This window comes from Nanorana parkeri, unplaced genomic scaffold (assembly GCF_000935625.1).
Source record: "Nanorana parkeri isolate BGI_ZX_2015 unplaced genomic scaffold, ASM93562v1 scaffold1650, whole genome shotgun sequence".
NCBI classification, from domain to species: Eukaryota; Metazoa; Chordata; class Amphibia; order Anura; family Dicroglossidae; genus Nanorana; species Nanorana parkeri.
In genome coordinates, this window is record NW_017307918.1 from 186,932 (window position 1) to 200,434 (window position 13,503).

The window sequence follows — 13,503 nt, forward strand, 5'->3', positions numbered from 1 at the left end:
GCCATGCAGGCCTCTCTAGTCCTCCATGGCTTAATAAGGTTCATGTGAAACACGGCCTCCTTCTTCCGGCATCCTGGCTGACTAACCTTATAACTTACTGGGCTCACTTTTTTCAACACCTCATAGGGTCTTTGCCCATTACTCTGTCCGCCTTTCCAAACTGTCTCACTGTGGCTCTCTGGTCATAGTAGGACTTCTGCATACTCTGAGCCTGCTCCATATGCTGGCGAACAAGAGGGGCAATTTGAGTCATACGCACCCACATATATTCAACATACTGGAGCACATTAGTCCCAGTTACTCCCTGTTCTTCCCAGGTTTCCTTTAGGACATCCAGTATACCCCTGGGATGCCTGCCATATAAATGCTCAAATGGGGAGAAGCGCGTAGAACTTTGGGGAATCTCCTGAACGGCAAACAACAGGTAAGGAAGCAGCAGGTATTGGTGCCCTCGAACTGTTTTCTCTAAGGTACCCACTATGTCCATGCCAATCCTCTCACAAGGAACATCGACTATGGGGAGAGGTATGAGTGGGGCTCTCAACTTCGGCCTTGGAGATGCCAGTTGGCATTCTGTGCAAGAAGCACAATACCTTTTAATCCCCTCATATACCCCAGGCCAAAAGAACCTCCTAAGCACCCGTTCTTGGATTTTCTCCACCCCCAAGTGTCCCCCCAGAAGATGAGAGTGAGAGTAATCCAGCACTTTTCAGGTATAAGATGAAGGCACAACCAGTTGTACGAGTTCTTGTCCCTCATCGGAGGTTACTCTGTAAAGGAGATCGTTTTTGAGTATAAAGTAGGGATAGGCCTTTTCTGTTGCACCTCCCACTGGTACCCCATTAAAGGAGAACTATGGGGTCAGTGTTTTTCCCCATAGTTCTCCTTAGGGTAACGGGAAGACACAAACTAGCGTCCTCCCGTTACCCTAAGCTCAGTATACCGCGAGCTACAGCTCGCGGTATACTGAGACGCTGGAGCGGATCCCGACTTAGACGACGGGATCCGCCCAGCTATCTAGAGGCAGAGCCAGCTGTACCCACCCCCGTCCGTTCCACCAGTCAGCGCTGGCAGATCGGAGCGGGGAGAGGGGAATCCAGCCCTTCCCCCTGTCACGGCAGAGAGCCGTGACAGGATTGATAGGCGAGTGAACCCGGTATGTGTTCGCTCACCTCCCGATCTACTGAGCCGACCTGTGACAGTCTCATTGTCACAGGTCGGCTAGAACTATGAGGTGAGCGAAAAGCACTCACCTCATAGTTCTCCTTTAACCTCTATAACTTTACCCCTGGCTTCCTGTAACAGGGGATCACTTGCCTGGTCTCGGCCAAAGCTACTACCCGAAATATCCAGGAGATCTAGATCCTCCTCATCACCTTCACTAGTTGCCTCTGGGTCGGGTTCTGGTTGACCAACCTCTGCCTCATCTTCTGTCTGTCGCGTGGCCCCGCCTCTCCTAGACTGCTCCCCCCGCTGATTTAACAGGACTTCATTGACGGCCCTATGAAATCTCAGCTTGCTCTCCCTACGTTCCCGTCTTGTTTTACCTCTTTTTGGGTTAGAGATATACAAGTCAGGATGAATAAAGGGAAATATTTCATGGACACCTGCATTTCCCAGCTCCGCTTCAGGTTTTCCTTGTTCTACCATAACAAGGGGTTATAACAAGAGTGTGGAAGTCAGGGAAATTCCTTCCTATTATCAAAGGATATGGTAGACGAGGAACTACCGCTGCTAAGATCCTTACCAGACTGCCCTGTACTAACACCTCTATAATGGCCGTAGGATACCGCACAGTACACCCATGAATACACAGTACCCCCATGGTTCTATGCTTCTGAACCCGACAAGGTTTTACTAATTTACTTGCTACCAGAGTCAGGGCACTGTCAGAGTCCACCAGGGCCACTGTCCCTTGTTTGTCCAACAGGACAGGTACTCGGAAGGTGTGTCCCCCTTTCACCAGGCCTGCTAAACAGATAAGTCCACAAAAGTCTGAGGAATCTTCCACTAGTCCACACTGCATTGGCTCAGGAAGATTAGGGCATCTCGCCCTGACACTCCAAAACAAGTTATGGAGTTTCTCCCAGGGTGGTCCTCTTTCCCATGGTTTTGACTTCTAGAGTCCGTTTTGGAAAAACGGGCTCCCGATCCGAAGTCAGCTTCCAATAGACTCTTCCGGTTTCCCGGTCTCTGGATCTTAACACTCGACCTAGTGAAAGAATGATCCAGGTCTTTGGCAGACAGATATCGTTCCACTTGTGCGACCATGCTATCACAGTCCAGGGGTTTTCCTTGAGTGACCCACTCACGGAGGCCATTTGGGAGCTCCCTCACGTAACGGTCAAGCACAAGCGTTTCTATGATATGTGCAGGAGTTTGAGTCTTCGGTTTGAGCCACTTCCGAGCCAGATGAATTAGGTCAAACATCTGGGATCTGGGAGCTTTTCCTTCCTTAAACCTCCAGTTGTAGAAACGCTGGGCCCTTACTGTTGCCGTCACCCCTATAAAGCGGGCCAGGATCTCCGCTTTCAGTTTGGAATATTCTGCAGCAGCCTTCTCTTCCAGGTCAAAATAGGCTATTTGTGCTTCTCCCAGGAGAAAGGGTGCAATAATTCCAGCCCACTGTTCTGGGGGCCAGCCTTCTCGGATGGCTGTCCATTCAAACGCCAGCAGATAGGTCTCCACATCGTCATCTGGAGTCATTTTCTGCAGACAGCTGCTTGCACGTATCTGGCCTACCCCCCTTAGCACTTATTTGTATTATTTGCTTTGTTGATGCAATCCTTAAACTGGGAGGATGCATCTGGCTACCTTTTACAAACCTCCCTCCTCCCAACAGTTTCTGATGGCCCGTTTAATCTTATTGATATTCTTGCCCCTCTTTTTTTGTGTGTTCCCCAGACACATTACTCTAAATTTTCAGCAATGCTATCTTTGCATCCCACTATCTCACCAGGATCCCTGGTTGCATCTTCCAAATTTTGCTTTGTATATGAAAACCCAAATATCAGCCCAAGGCGTTAATGGTTTTTTTTTAAGACTGCACATTTAGTAGCACTGGCCTTTCTTGAGCAAGGTGATTGGCTGATAGCTACACTTGCACCACATACCCTCTTAGATTTAAGGGATATTCCTACAACACCTTGGCTTACTGTAGGTTACTACTTCTGAAGTAGTAACCTACATAGTAGTAAGCTGTGCAGGCACTTCATCTAAATGCCTTGACTCAATCCTGTCTTTGCTGTTTTCCTCTCCCACCTTTTAAAATGTACACTCATTATGCTAACCCCTATTTGGGATGTTTGACACAAGATCACATGTGCCATTGTTGCCAACTTTAAAGTGTATTTCCACTTTGGCAGCCAAATTGGGATAACACCCATTTTATATTTGTTATATGTTCCCATTCACAAAACATAAGCTAAAAACAACAAAAAATGCTTCTTTTATTTTAAATTGCCTTTACTTGGGTTAGGCTTTCTACTTGGCTTCTTAAGGGTTAACATTTCTTCTTGGCTTCTCCTTCTTTATAATGTTAGAAGAGGCTGTGAGGGATTTGTGTTAATCCTATCTGTACTGTACTGGCTGATTTAATTATATTTTGTAGAATAGGTTTGAACACTGCCTGTCCTAACAAAGGGTTAAAGGATCAAAAGACTGGCTTCCGCTTTGTATCTTAATGAGGATAATGAGAGAAACAGAGTCCACACATTTCTGTCCTAAGTCTTTCTATAAGGACAGATCAATGTGAAGGTGCCCATACACTGCTCGATTCTCGTACGAGAATCGTGGGAAATCCCGCAATCGTACGAGAATCGAGCAGTGTGAACGAAGACGTGCGACCGTTTCTACTGTACGGTCGCACGTCTTTTGTCTAAGGAGCATGTTAGAAAACCAGCCAAGAATCATACGATTTTCGGCTGGTTTGAACGGTGCTCGGGAGACAAATGCCAAACGGGCCGGTGTGTGCATGCACACACTGCCCATTCAGCATTGCGGTCATCGGAAGCCCGCCCCTCAGGGGGGCGGGCTTGCGATGATCGAGAGTACGATCTGCCTGTCCAAGATGGGCAGATCGTACTTTTTTGAATCACTTTACAACCATCGCAAGACTAAGGTCTTGCGATGGTTGTACAGTGTATGGCCACCTTAAAGATGATCAGAAAAATCCGAGTTCAGCAATTTTGCATGCTACAACAAAACGTAGGAAACATTTTTAAAAAAAATTATTTTTCAATATGCTGTGTGAATGGAAATGCATAACAAACGTATAGAGGAGTTTTCTCAAATTTGACTGCAAAAGTGAGAATACACTTTAAGGAACGACTCACTTAGCTGATTGTAGATACATGTCACCCCCATGGAGATGAGATAGTTTCCCATAATATTTAGGTTTGGGACTATCTTTAACCCTTTCCCTGCCACCAACGTATGACATACAGCGGAACAAAACTTTTCTCAGCTGGCCACGTCAGTATGCCATACGTCGGTGGCTTTTACCGTCCTGCTATAAGCTTACCACGAACTTATAGCAGAACGGTTTCCCTGATGGTCCCCTTTGAATTAATAGCTGTGATCAGTGGTGCTGACAAGCTGCTGATGAGAGCTATTAACAAAAATTTCAGCCCCCACCGGCACCACAGACTCTCCTCCCGGCCTGGAGCCGCTTCAGGCAGGGTTCTGTTTCTCCTTTGATCCCCGCTGCTTTCCCCCGCTTGTATGGACTGAGGCAGTGGAGATCCGGAAAAAAAATGGACGAAGATCAGAGCCACAGGCTGTTGAATCTTGGACTGCCAGTCATCTGTGCTTGGCTGAGCAGAAGGATCGATAAATATGTGGAATATTTACCTGATCACTCCAATGTTTGTAAACAACTGGGGACACATAGAACATTTTTAAAAAAGTAATAAAAAAATCAATAAAAAATGAATTAAAAAAAACCCCACAAACCCCCCTCCCCCCACCACACATAACGTGCACCATATTGTGATGTAGGCCATGCACATGCGCTGTGGTGCGTTATAACGCATGACAGTACTTGATTTTTTTTTCTTTTCAAAATAACATTCATTGAACTGTGGCAGCGCATGGCAAAGCGTTGTGACGCATTGCCGTGCGTAGTGATATGCTGTGTTGCAATTAAATGTACACCTGTATGATTTTATCACAAAACAAACACCAACTTAAGTTGCTTATTTACAGTTTTGGGTTCCTTCTTTTTTTTTTTACCGTTTCGCAAAAAGGCGGAATTTAAAATTTACATATATTTGTTATTTATTAACTAAATACAGTTTTATCTTTTAGGTTTAGTCAGAAAAGTTTTTTTTTTGTGCACTGATACTGATTTTATTGTGCTTCAAATGAATTGTGTAGTTTTATCGGCTTAATATTGATTTGATAAATATTTGCATAACTATCGCAGGGCCTACAAATTTAGGAGCACCATCTTTTCATTTTCCTGGGCCTGTGCTTTCAGAAAATATATGCTTTGGGGGGTCTTTTACAAACACTAGCAACGCAGCAGTAGAAAATCAAAACAATAGGAGAAATTGCAAAAATGGTGTGGCCAGCTGAGATGGAAAGCGTTCTGGAGGGCTTGGCAGCGAAAAGGTTAATAAACTCCAGATTTATTTATAGTTCCATGCTTGTACTGTTCCTGAACATCATCTTTTCTCCTTATATAGGGGGACTCTATTATCAGAAAGGCAGACAGGGTAATCTGTGATTGTAGAAAATTATGCTGTTTACTGCCAATGTGGCTTCGACACATTGTGGATCAGGTCGATATGTTGTTTGGATGGGCTGGGGAAGACCCAGCTGCCACAGTACACGTTGATACTAATGACAAAATTAGAGCAAGCTGGAGTGTCCTAAAGAATGACTTGAAGGAGTTAGGTACGACTCTAAAGCCTCATTCACGCTGCCATCACTAATGAGAGTTGTGGCAGTGCAGTCTTTGGGGTTGGAGCTACATGAGACTTGTGGGACAATTTCATGGATCAAATGGTGGAAGTCAAAGTTAGGAAAACTTGCTGTCTTATATCTAAAAATTGCAAACAACACAGAGTTGGTTGCAGACATAGACACTAGGGAAAACTTGGATAACAGTGGTCACAGTGTGATTATGTTTGTGGTGCGTTACAGAAAATGAGCTATGCTTTTTTTTTCTCTGTGATACCAAATAGGACCAAATACTTCTAACAAAGCTCTCTGAGGAGAATTGGGAGTATTTAAATTACATATTAACCCCTTCGTGACGGGGTACCCTTCCACTAAGTGCTATTTGGAGCTGTGAATTGCCGGTAACCGCTGAGAATCAGTATTGAGGCATTCATTGGTAAAAGAGTTTTTTCGTTCAGTGAAACGCACATTCGACGCTCGTTTTTATACCTCCCTGGCGGTATGATTTTTTTATTTCCTTTTTATTTTCTATCTTTTTTTCTGGTTTTTTTTTAACTTTCAAACTTCCCGCCGGTTCCGCCCCCCCTGCGACGCGGCCGCTCGCAAGGGACGGAAGACGGTAGCAGCCGGAGGACACAGCGGGGATCGCGGACAAGGTAATTCCTACGCTGTATTCCCGAGTGTGGCTCGGGGTTATCGCTTTGTTAACCCCGAGCCACACTCGGGAATACCAATGGATACGCGCGGAAAACGCCCCAAAGAAGCTCCTGTACTTGTTTGGGCGTAGGGCGTTTTTCAGCGCGTTTCCACGGGCTGAAATACGCCCAGGTGGGAACCATGCCCATAGGAAATTATGGGATTTCCCTTGCTGAGCGTTTTTCAGCACTTCGATCAGCGCTGAAAAACGCCCAGGTGTGAACCAGCACTTAACCATAATAGCAGGATCTTGCATGTGTAGCAGCTTTATCACAGCTTGAAGAGGACCTTTCATCCCAAACAGAGCAGCTTACTTTGGCCTTTGGGGAGCAGTACTAGCAATAGGGCTGAAAATATTTAAATTTTTAAGAGCCATTGCATGTGCACTTTTTTTTTTTAAATACCTACCTGACACTCACCTTCTAGAATATAGCCGGTCTTTTGGGGCAAGGGGGTTAATGCCATCTGGGAATTGAACACATGATCCAACCTTTGCAGCCACAGATAAGCTGAAGAGGATGGTATGATTAAATAGTACCAGCTGGACACTTACAATGTTGTATACATGGTAGCCACATACTCACCTATGGGGGCAATAAAGGGTTATAGCACAACAAGACCTGTCAGAACCTGCTAGACATTAACCACAATGCTATATACATGGTGCAATGAAAGGATTACAGTATAACAGGCGGAATAAGCCTGCAAATGAAGCAACAACTGCAATAAATATTAACAGCGCTGAGGAACCACAGGTGTCAGCAACAATACTCACCTGAAAGGCACCAAAAAGAGTTAGGGCACCAGATTGAAGCTTTGAAGCTGACAGAGTCAGCAAACAACAGATTTCTGTAAGATCCAGCTAAAGCTGTAGTAGCACAACTACAAGGGGCAGCAGTCTGCACTCAGCAAGCACCTGCAGAGTTAAAGCCCCACAAGCAAACTAATGGATTTTTTGGAAAAACCCTGCAATCTTCAACTATAAGGCATTAGCAGCACCACAGAATCACATACTTCCCTGCAATGCACCTGTAAGGTTTAAGCACAAATAGAAAACTGAATAGATCTACAGGCATACTAAAAAGATATTCAAAAGAAGATTCAGCCAGAGAAAAGCAGGACTGCACAGCCAAAGGAAATAGTAACACATTCACTACCTAAACTAATTGAAAGAAAATGGAGTGGATCCTAGTTGTCATCTTGCCCATGCATGCGATTATTTCAGTACAACCATAGTTTCTGATGATTCAGCTGAGTCATGGTTTCTTCAGAGTCAGGAGGCCAAGCAGGTGCCTTCAGCATGCCGCCATGATGGAGGAAGCAAATGAATATGAAAGGACACCAAGAGACCATTTCCAGCACCCCATACTCTGAACATATGGGGGGAGGCTTCCCTTATTAAATAGCATTTAGCCACCTGAACAGAGGTAAAAATCAAAAGTATTCTTAATATAACCGGACTGAGCTTTGAGGACAGAAAAAATAATGGTGGCCTTGGGAGGCGTGCTTTAATATATAATATCACTGGTCCTGTGATGGGGCAGAGCTAAACCCATTCGTATGTTGCCATGTTGATGTCAGGAAATATATATATATACACACACACACTACTACTACAGTTTCTCTCCTCCCCGCTGGGACACAGAGCAGTGCCCAGTGGGGAAAAGAGAAAGAACGGAATGCAGCGCTATATCGGCAGAAACATTTGCCATTTTCGGAGGATATGTTTCGGCGGCCAATATATCGGTGCATCCCTAATTTTTAGTTTTTCTTACTATGATTTGTAAAGAAACCACTAATGCTCTTCAGTAAATGCTAACTGAAACTATTTGGACTTTTTTTTTTTTAGACTAGCAGGGGGTTGATCTGCTTCAGTGTGGTTGCTGCATTTTTCTGGTTCTCTATCCCTTGAAGTGCACAGCAGGATTTATTTTTCAGGTTTTTTTGGGGGGGGGTTTCTAACCAAAAGTTGGTTTCAGTTCAAGCTATATAAACAACACATCTAGATTATAAATATAAATAAAAAAAATTTAAAATATAAATCACTTTCTTAACCTTCTGTATATATATGCTGTTATTTTAGCCTACAATAGCTACTGTATATTAGGTGGAGCCTGTTTTTCTTTTTTCTTGTTTGTTTTTTTTTTTTCCCTTTTTTTGTGCAACAATTTTTTTTACCTTGATCTTTTTATGGTTTTGTACTTCTGTATAGGAAACCATACCTGGACACAGATCAGATTTGATTCTCCAAGTCCTGCAGCACGACTAGATCATTCAATGTGTCTCCTTCCATGGAAAATAGGGATGGAACTCTCAAAACCGGACAGCGAACTAGATAATGTTACAGAGAAGAGAGAGAATGATCCTTGCGCTCCAAATACCGATAATGAGTCAGAGAAATTTGGTCAAGTAACCCTTTGCCTAATCTTTGGTGGCATGGATACCAACGGAGAACTGTACAATGACTGCAGTGTAATTGCGCTTACAAAATAATTTTACCTAAGACAGACTGAAGGTGCATTTTTTATGTTCAAAATAATCATAAAAATATATTTGTGTATTATGAATAATGTGATAAATATTGTATCACAGTGCATTGTGCTTGTCTTTCACATCTTTTTCATCGAATATGTTTTTTATTTTAAAAAAAATTTAATACAAAAAAGGTCAATGAGCAATGAAAACAAAGAATACGATGCACCTATCATTTCAAACATCTCTGTATAATATAAACCTGATAAGCAAAAATCAGTGTAATATTACCATAAGGGCACAATTAATAACATTAGTTAGTTATGAGATTAATTGCAAAAATTGTATCTGAGGATGTAGATAATAAGCAAAGAAAGAGAGAAAAAGGGAGAAATAGAGGAAAGGAGAGCAAGAAGAAAGGGAGGTCCAGTTACCCCGGGTCCAGCTTGGGTTGACATTCAAACAAAATAGTAAAACATCATAACAGGACAGTTCCCACAATCAGTCCAAATCAGAGCTAAAAGACAGCCAAGCTTCCCACACTTTGTCGTAAAGAGCAACAGTATTATTCAATCTAGCTGTTAGGTACTCCATACTCTGTACATCGTTAATGCGAGAGATCAATTCAAATTTAGACGGTGGAAGCGTACGTTTCCATTGCTATAAGACAATGGGAAGCCATCAAAATATGACTCACTAGCTTTCGGCAATGTTTACGGAGGTGAAAGTATGGAAGACCCAGCAAACAGTGAATGGGTAACAAAGGTAGAGTGGAGCTTGTTAACTTTTCAAGTATGGATCCCACCATCCTCCAGAAAGGCAGTATCTCCTCGCACGTCCAGAAAATGTGGAACAGGGAACCCAGATGTTTGCCACATCTCCAAAACAGTGAGGAAATGGAGGGATATATGGAATGTAGAAATTCCGGTGCATGATACCCATTAAATAATTTCACATCTTTTAATTTTTTTTCACAAATGTTTTTTTATTTTCAAATAGACATTACAATAAAACATAAACTATACTTAAATACTTAAATGGCGTCAAAAGTATAGACAAAGAAAGCAGAAAATATTGTGGGAATTACAGTAAATTATAATATTTAAGAATGAACAACCAAATAGGACCCTTGGCTACATGGAACAAATAGAGGGAATCATTGCTAATCATTACAGATGGCATCGCTTAAATTTGACTCTGTGATTCAAAGCCCCATTGGTAAGCAAAAACAGGGATACAGCCCAATGAGAGCATTAGGCAATATGATGAGCGAATTCAGGAAAAGTGGGAAAGAGCAATAATAGGTAACAATCTATTTCGCAGGGGATACACATAATCCATTCCGTAGGGGATTCCATCAAATCTGTAGAAGGTCTGGGTCAAAATTCAACTAACTATTAAAGGTGATCCAATGTTCCCAAATTTTCTCGAATCCAAGATAGCTGTTGTTCATTTATCAGCACATCTGTGATGCGTTTTTAACCTCTACATAACTAAGTTTAGGGGATTTCCAGGATTTAGCAATTGTCTGTTTAGCAGCCATGAATATGTTGGAAATCAAGCATTGTTGATCTTTGCGTAAACCCGTTATGGGTTTATGTAGAAGTGCTTCCCACGGATTTTTGATCAGATTACATTTCAATACAGTATTAATTAGAGCACAAATTTGGGTCCAGAAACGTTTAGCCCTAGGACAGTCCCACCAAATATGTTTCATAGTGCCTAGATGTCCACACATTCTAAAACATCGAGGGGAATGAGAGAGGAAGAATTTGTGGATGCGGGACGGTGTGTAATACCAGCGAAATAATACTTTGTAGGAGCTTTCCTGTATCAGGATATTTCGAAAACAAGAGTTTATATTCCTCCAGATTGCTGACCAATCAGTTTTGGAAATAGAGGAGCCCAAATCATTCTCCCAATTGGTTTGGTAGAGCATAATGGATTGCGTAAGATTTTCGGATAGGGAGGATTGGATCAAGGTTATCAGGCCGGGTGAGTATGGATCACATCTACATCTGTGTTCAAATGAGGTAATAGAGTAGGGTGGTGAAGTTAAACAACTCAATGAATTTATAAAGTTACAAATTTGGTGGTAGTGGAATAATTCAGTTTGTGGTATTTGGAGTGAGTCTTTGAGCTGAGCAAAGCTACGAATCCCCTGGGGCGTGAGCATGGAGAATACATTTTCTAAACCAGCTGTAGTCCACCAGGAAAACCTTTTTGGGTGAACCATCCCAGGGTAAAAAAGAGGGCAATGAGTAAGCGACAGAAGGGGAAGATGTGGAGAAATTAGGGGCCAATATATTTCACAGAGTCCCATATCCGTAAGGAGTGTCGCATGGCAGGACCAAGGGAAGGGGATCTGTAGGAGGGTGGGAGTCACAGTAAATTTGAAATAAGGGTGGAGAAGACATCTACTACATCAATGGAGGCCCATAAGGGCAAATATGTTTTGGATGATAAAAGTACAAGAGAGGCAATTTGCGCTGCTCTATAATAATTAAGGAAATTAGGCATCCCCAAACCCCCTTGTAATCTGGGCCTAAAGAGAACTCGATTATGTAATCGTGGTTTAGTCCCTCTCCAAATAAAATTTGAGGTATCCCTCTGTATTATGCAAAGTATATGGGAAGGCACTAATATCGATAAGACTCTGAATACATAAAGTAACTTAGGAAGAAAGGACATTTTAATAGCATGAATTCGCCCTATCCAGGACACACGAAAATCTTTACAAGAGTTGTTTAAGTTGATGTATTAATCCCGGGTAATTTGCTTGATAAAGTGTAGAATATAAGGGGGTGAGTTTAATTCCCAAATATTGAAGGGACGAAAGCCATGGGAAAGAGTATTGTAGTGGTAACTGTGATTTTGTAGTTTCCTGTAGAGACACATTCATCGCTTGTGATTTATTTGGGTTAATTTGTAAGCCAGAGACTTCCGCAAATGTATCCAATAAAGCGATTAAGGTTGGTAGGGAAGAATGTGGACAGGTCAAGGTTAGCAATATGTCATCTGCATGGGAGTAGTCAGCGATTGTTAGGCCTGTTATTCCCGGAACCGATCTAATCGAGATCGCCAGGGGTTCAAGGGTTAAGATAAATAGGATAGGGGATAGTGGGCATCCCTGTCTAGTACCACGCTTTATCAGGAAGTGGCAGAACAGAATCCCTGATATTTCAAGATAGCTGTAGGACAGGCGTAAATCGCACGTATCCAAGCCATAAAACTCGAACAAAATCCCCATGTTTCCAACGTTGACATAAGGTATGGCCAAGAGTCAAAGGCCTTATTCATATCTAGGGAGAGTAGGAACATTTAAATTTTTCCTTGATGAGCCAAATGACACCGTGAGATAATCTTACGTATGTTATCCGCAGCTTGCCTTAGGGGCACAAAACCCACTTGTTCGCTATGAATTAATTTACCTAAGAAATTGTTAATTTGGGTGGCCAATATTTTCGTCAGAAGCTTCACATCAACATTTTTTAAAGAAATGGGGCGAAGGTTCGACCAAATTTCAGGATCTTTGTTGGGCTTAGGAATCATGACTACGTTGGCGGTCAGCATGTTTGAATCAACATCATTCCCTTTTTGAGGAAATTGAACATTTTAGAAAGATGGGGGATGATTAATTCTGAAATTGTTTTGTAAAAGTGTGTCGAAAACCCACCTGGACCTGCCCTTTTGCCAGTTTTGAGACTACGGATAGCCTGAACAACTTCCTCTTCGGTAATATCGTCATCTAAAAATTGGGAACAAGAGTCGGGTAACTGCGGAAGAGTGACGTTAGTCAGAAAAGACGATATTTGGGGAGGGGAGTTAAAGGTTCTGAGTATAATTCAAAAAGGTGGAATCGAAACTCTTTAAGTATTTTGATTGGGTTACTGGTTATCTCATTTGACCTAGTCTTCAAGGTAATTGGGAGGGGTTTTGGATCTAGGACTTTTAATTTTTGGCTAGCATCGTATCAGGTTTATTTGCTTCAGCGTAACATTTTTGATTTGACCATCGCATTGCTCTTTCAGAATCCAAGTTTAAACAGATGTCGAGATCAATATAGGCCTTGGTAAGAGAAGCCAGGTGTGCTGAAGTAGGAGAGCTCTTAAATTGGGCAGAGGCTAAATCAAATGTCAATTCTAGTAGTTTTAATCGTTGTAACCTCTCTCTATTGCATCTAGAGAATATACAAATAAAATGGCCCCGTATTACGCTTTTGTAGGCCGCCTACAAAATCACAGGAGAGATGACAGAACCCAGGTTAAGACGAAAAAATTCAGAAGTGGATGCCTGTAATTCAGCCAAGAGGATTGGGCTGGATAAAAGTGACTCGTAGAGTGTCCATTGTTTAGGACCTGCATGAGGCTGAAGAGAACGAAGAATAATCACAGTGGGGTCATGATCAGACCATGAAGACGTTTTTATATG

The 13,503-nt window shown here is 42.4% G+C and overlaps 1 protein-coding gene across 1 annotated transcript in view; it reads left to right on the top strand.

Moving 5' to 3' along the window:
• Positions 1 to 9,093, top strand: part of RABEPK (Rab9 effector protein with kelch motifs) — a 188,536-nt gene extending 179,443 nt beyond the window's left edge. Inside the window, exon 8 of the mRNA XM_018570994.1 lies at positions 8,813 to 9,093. Coding sequence (XP_018426496.1) covers positions 8,813 to 9,093 — 281 coding nt within the window. The remainder of the gene's footprint in view (positions 1 to 8,812) is intronic.
• Positions 9,094 to 13,503: the final 4,410 nt, after the last annotated feature.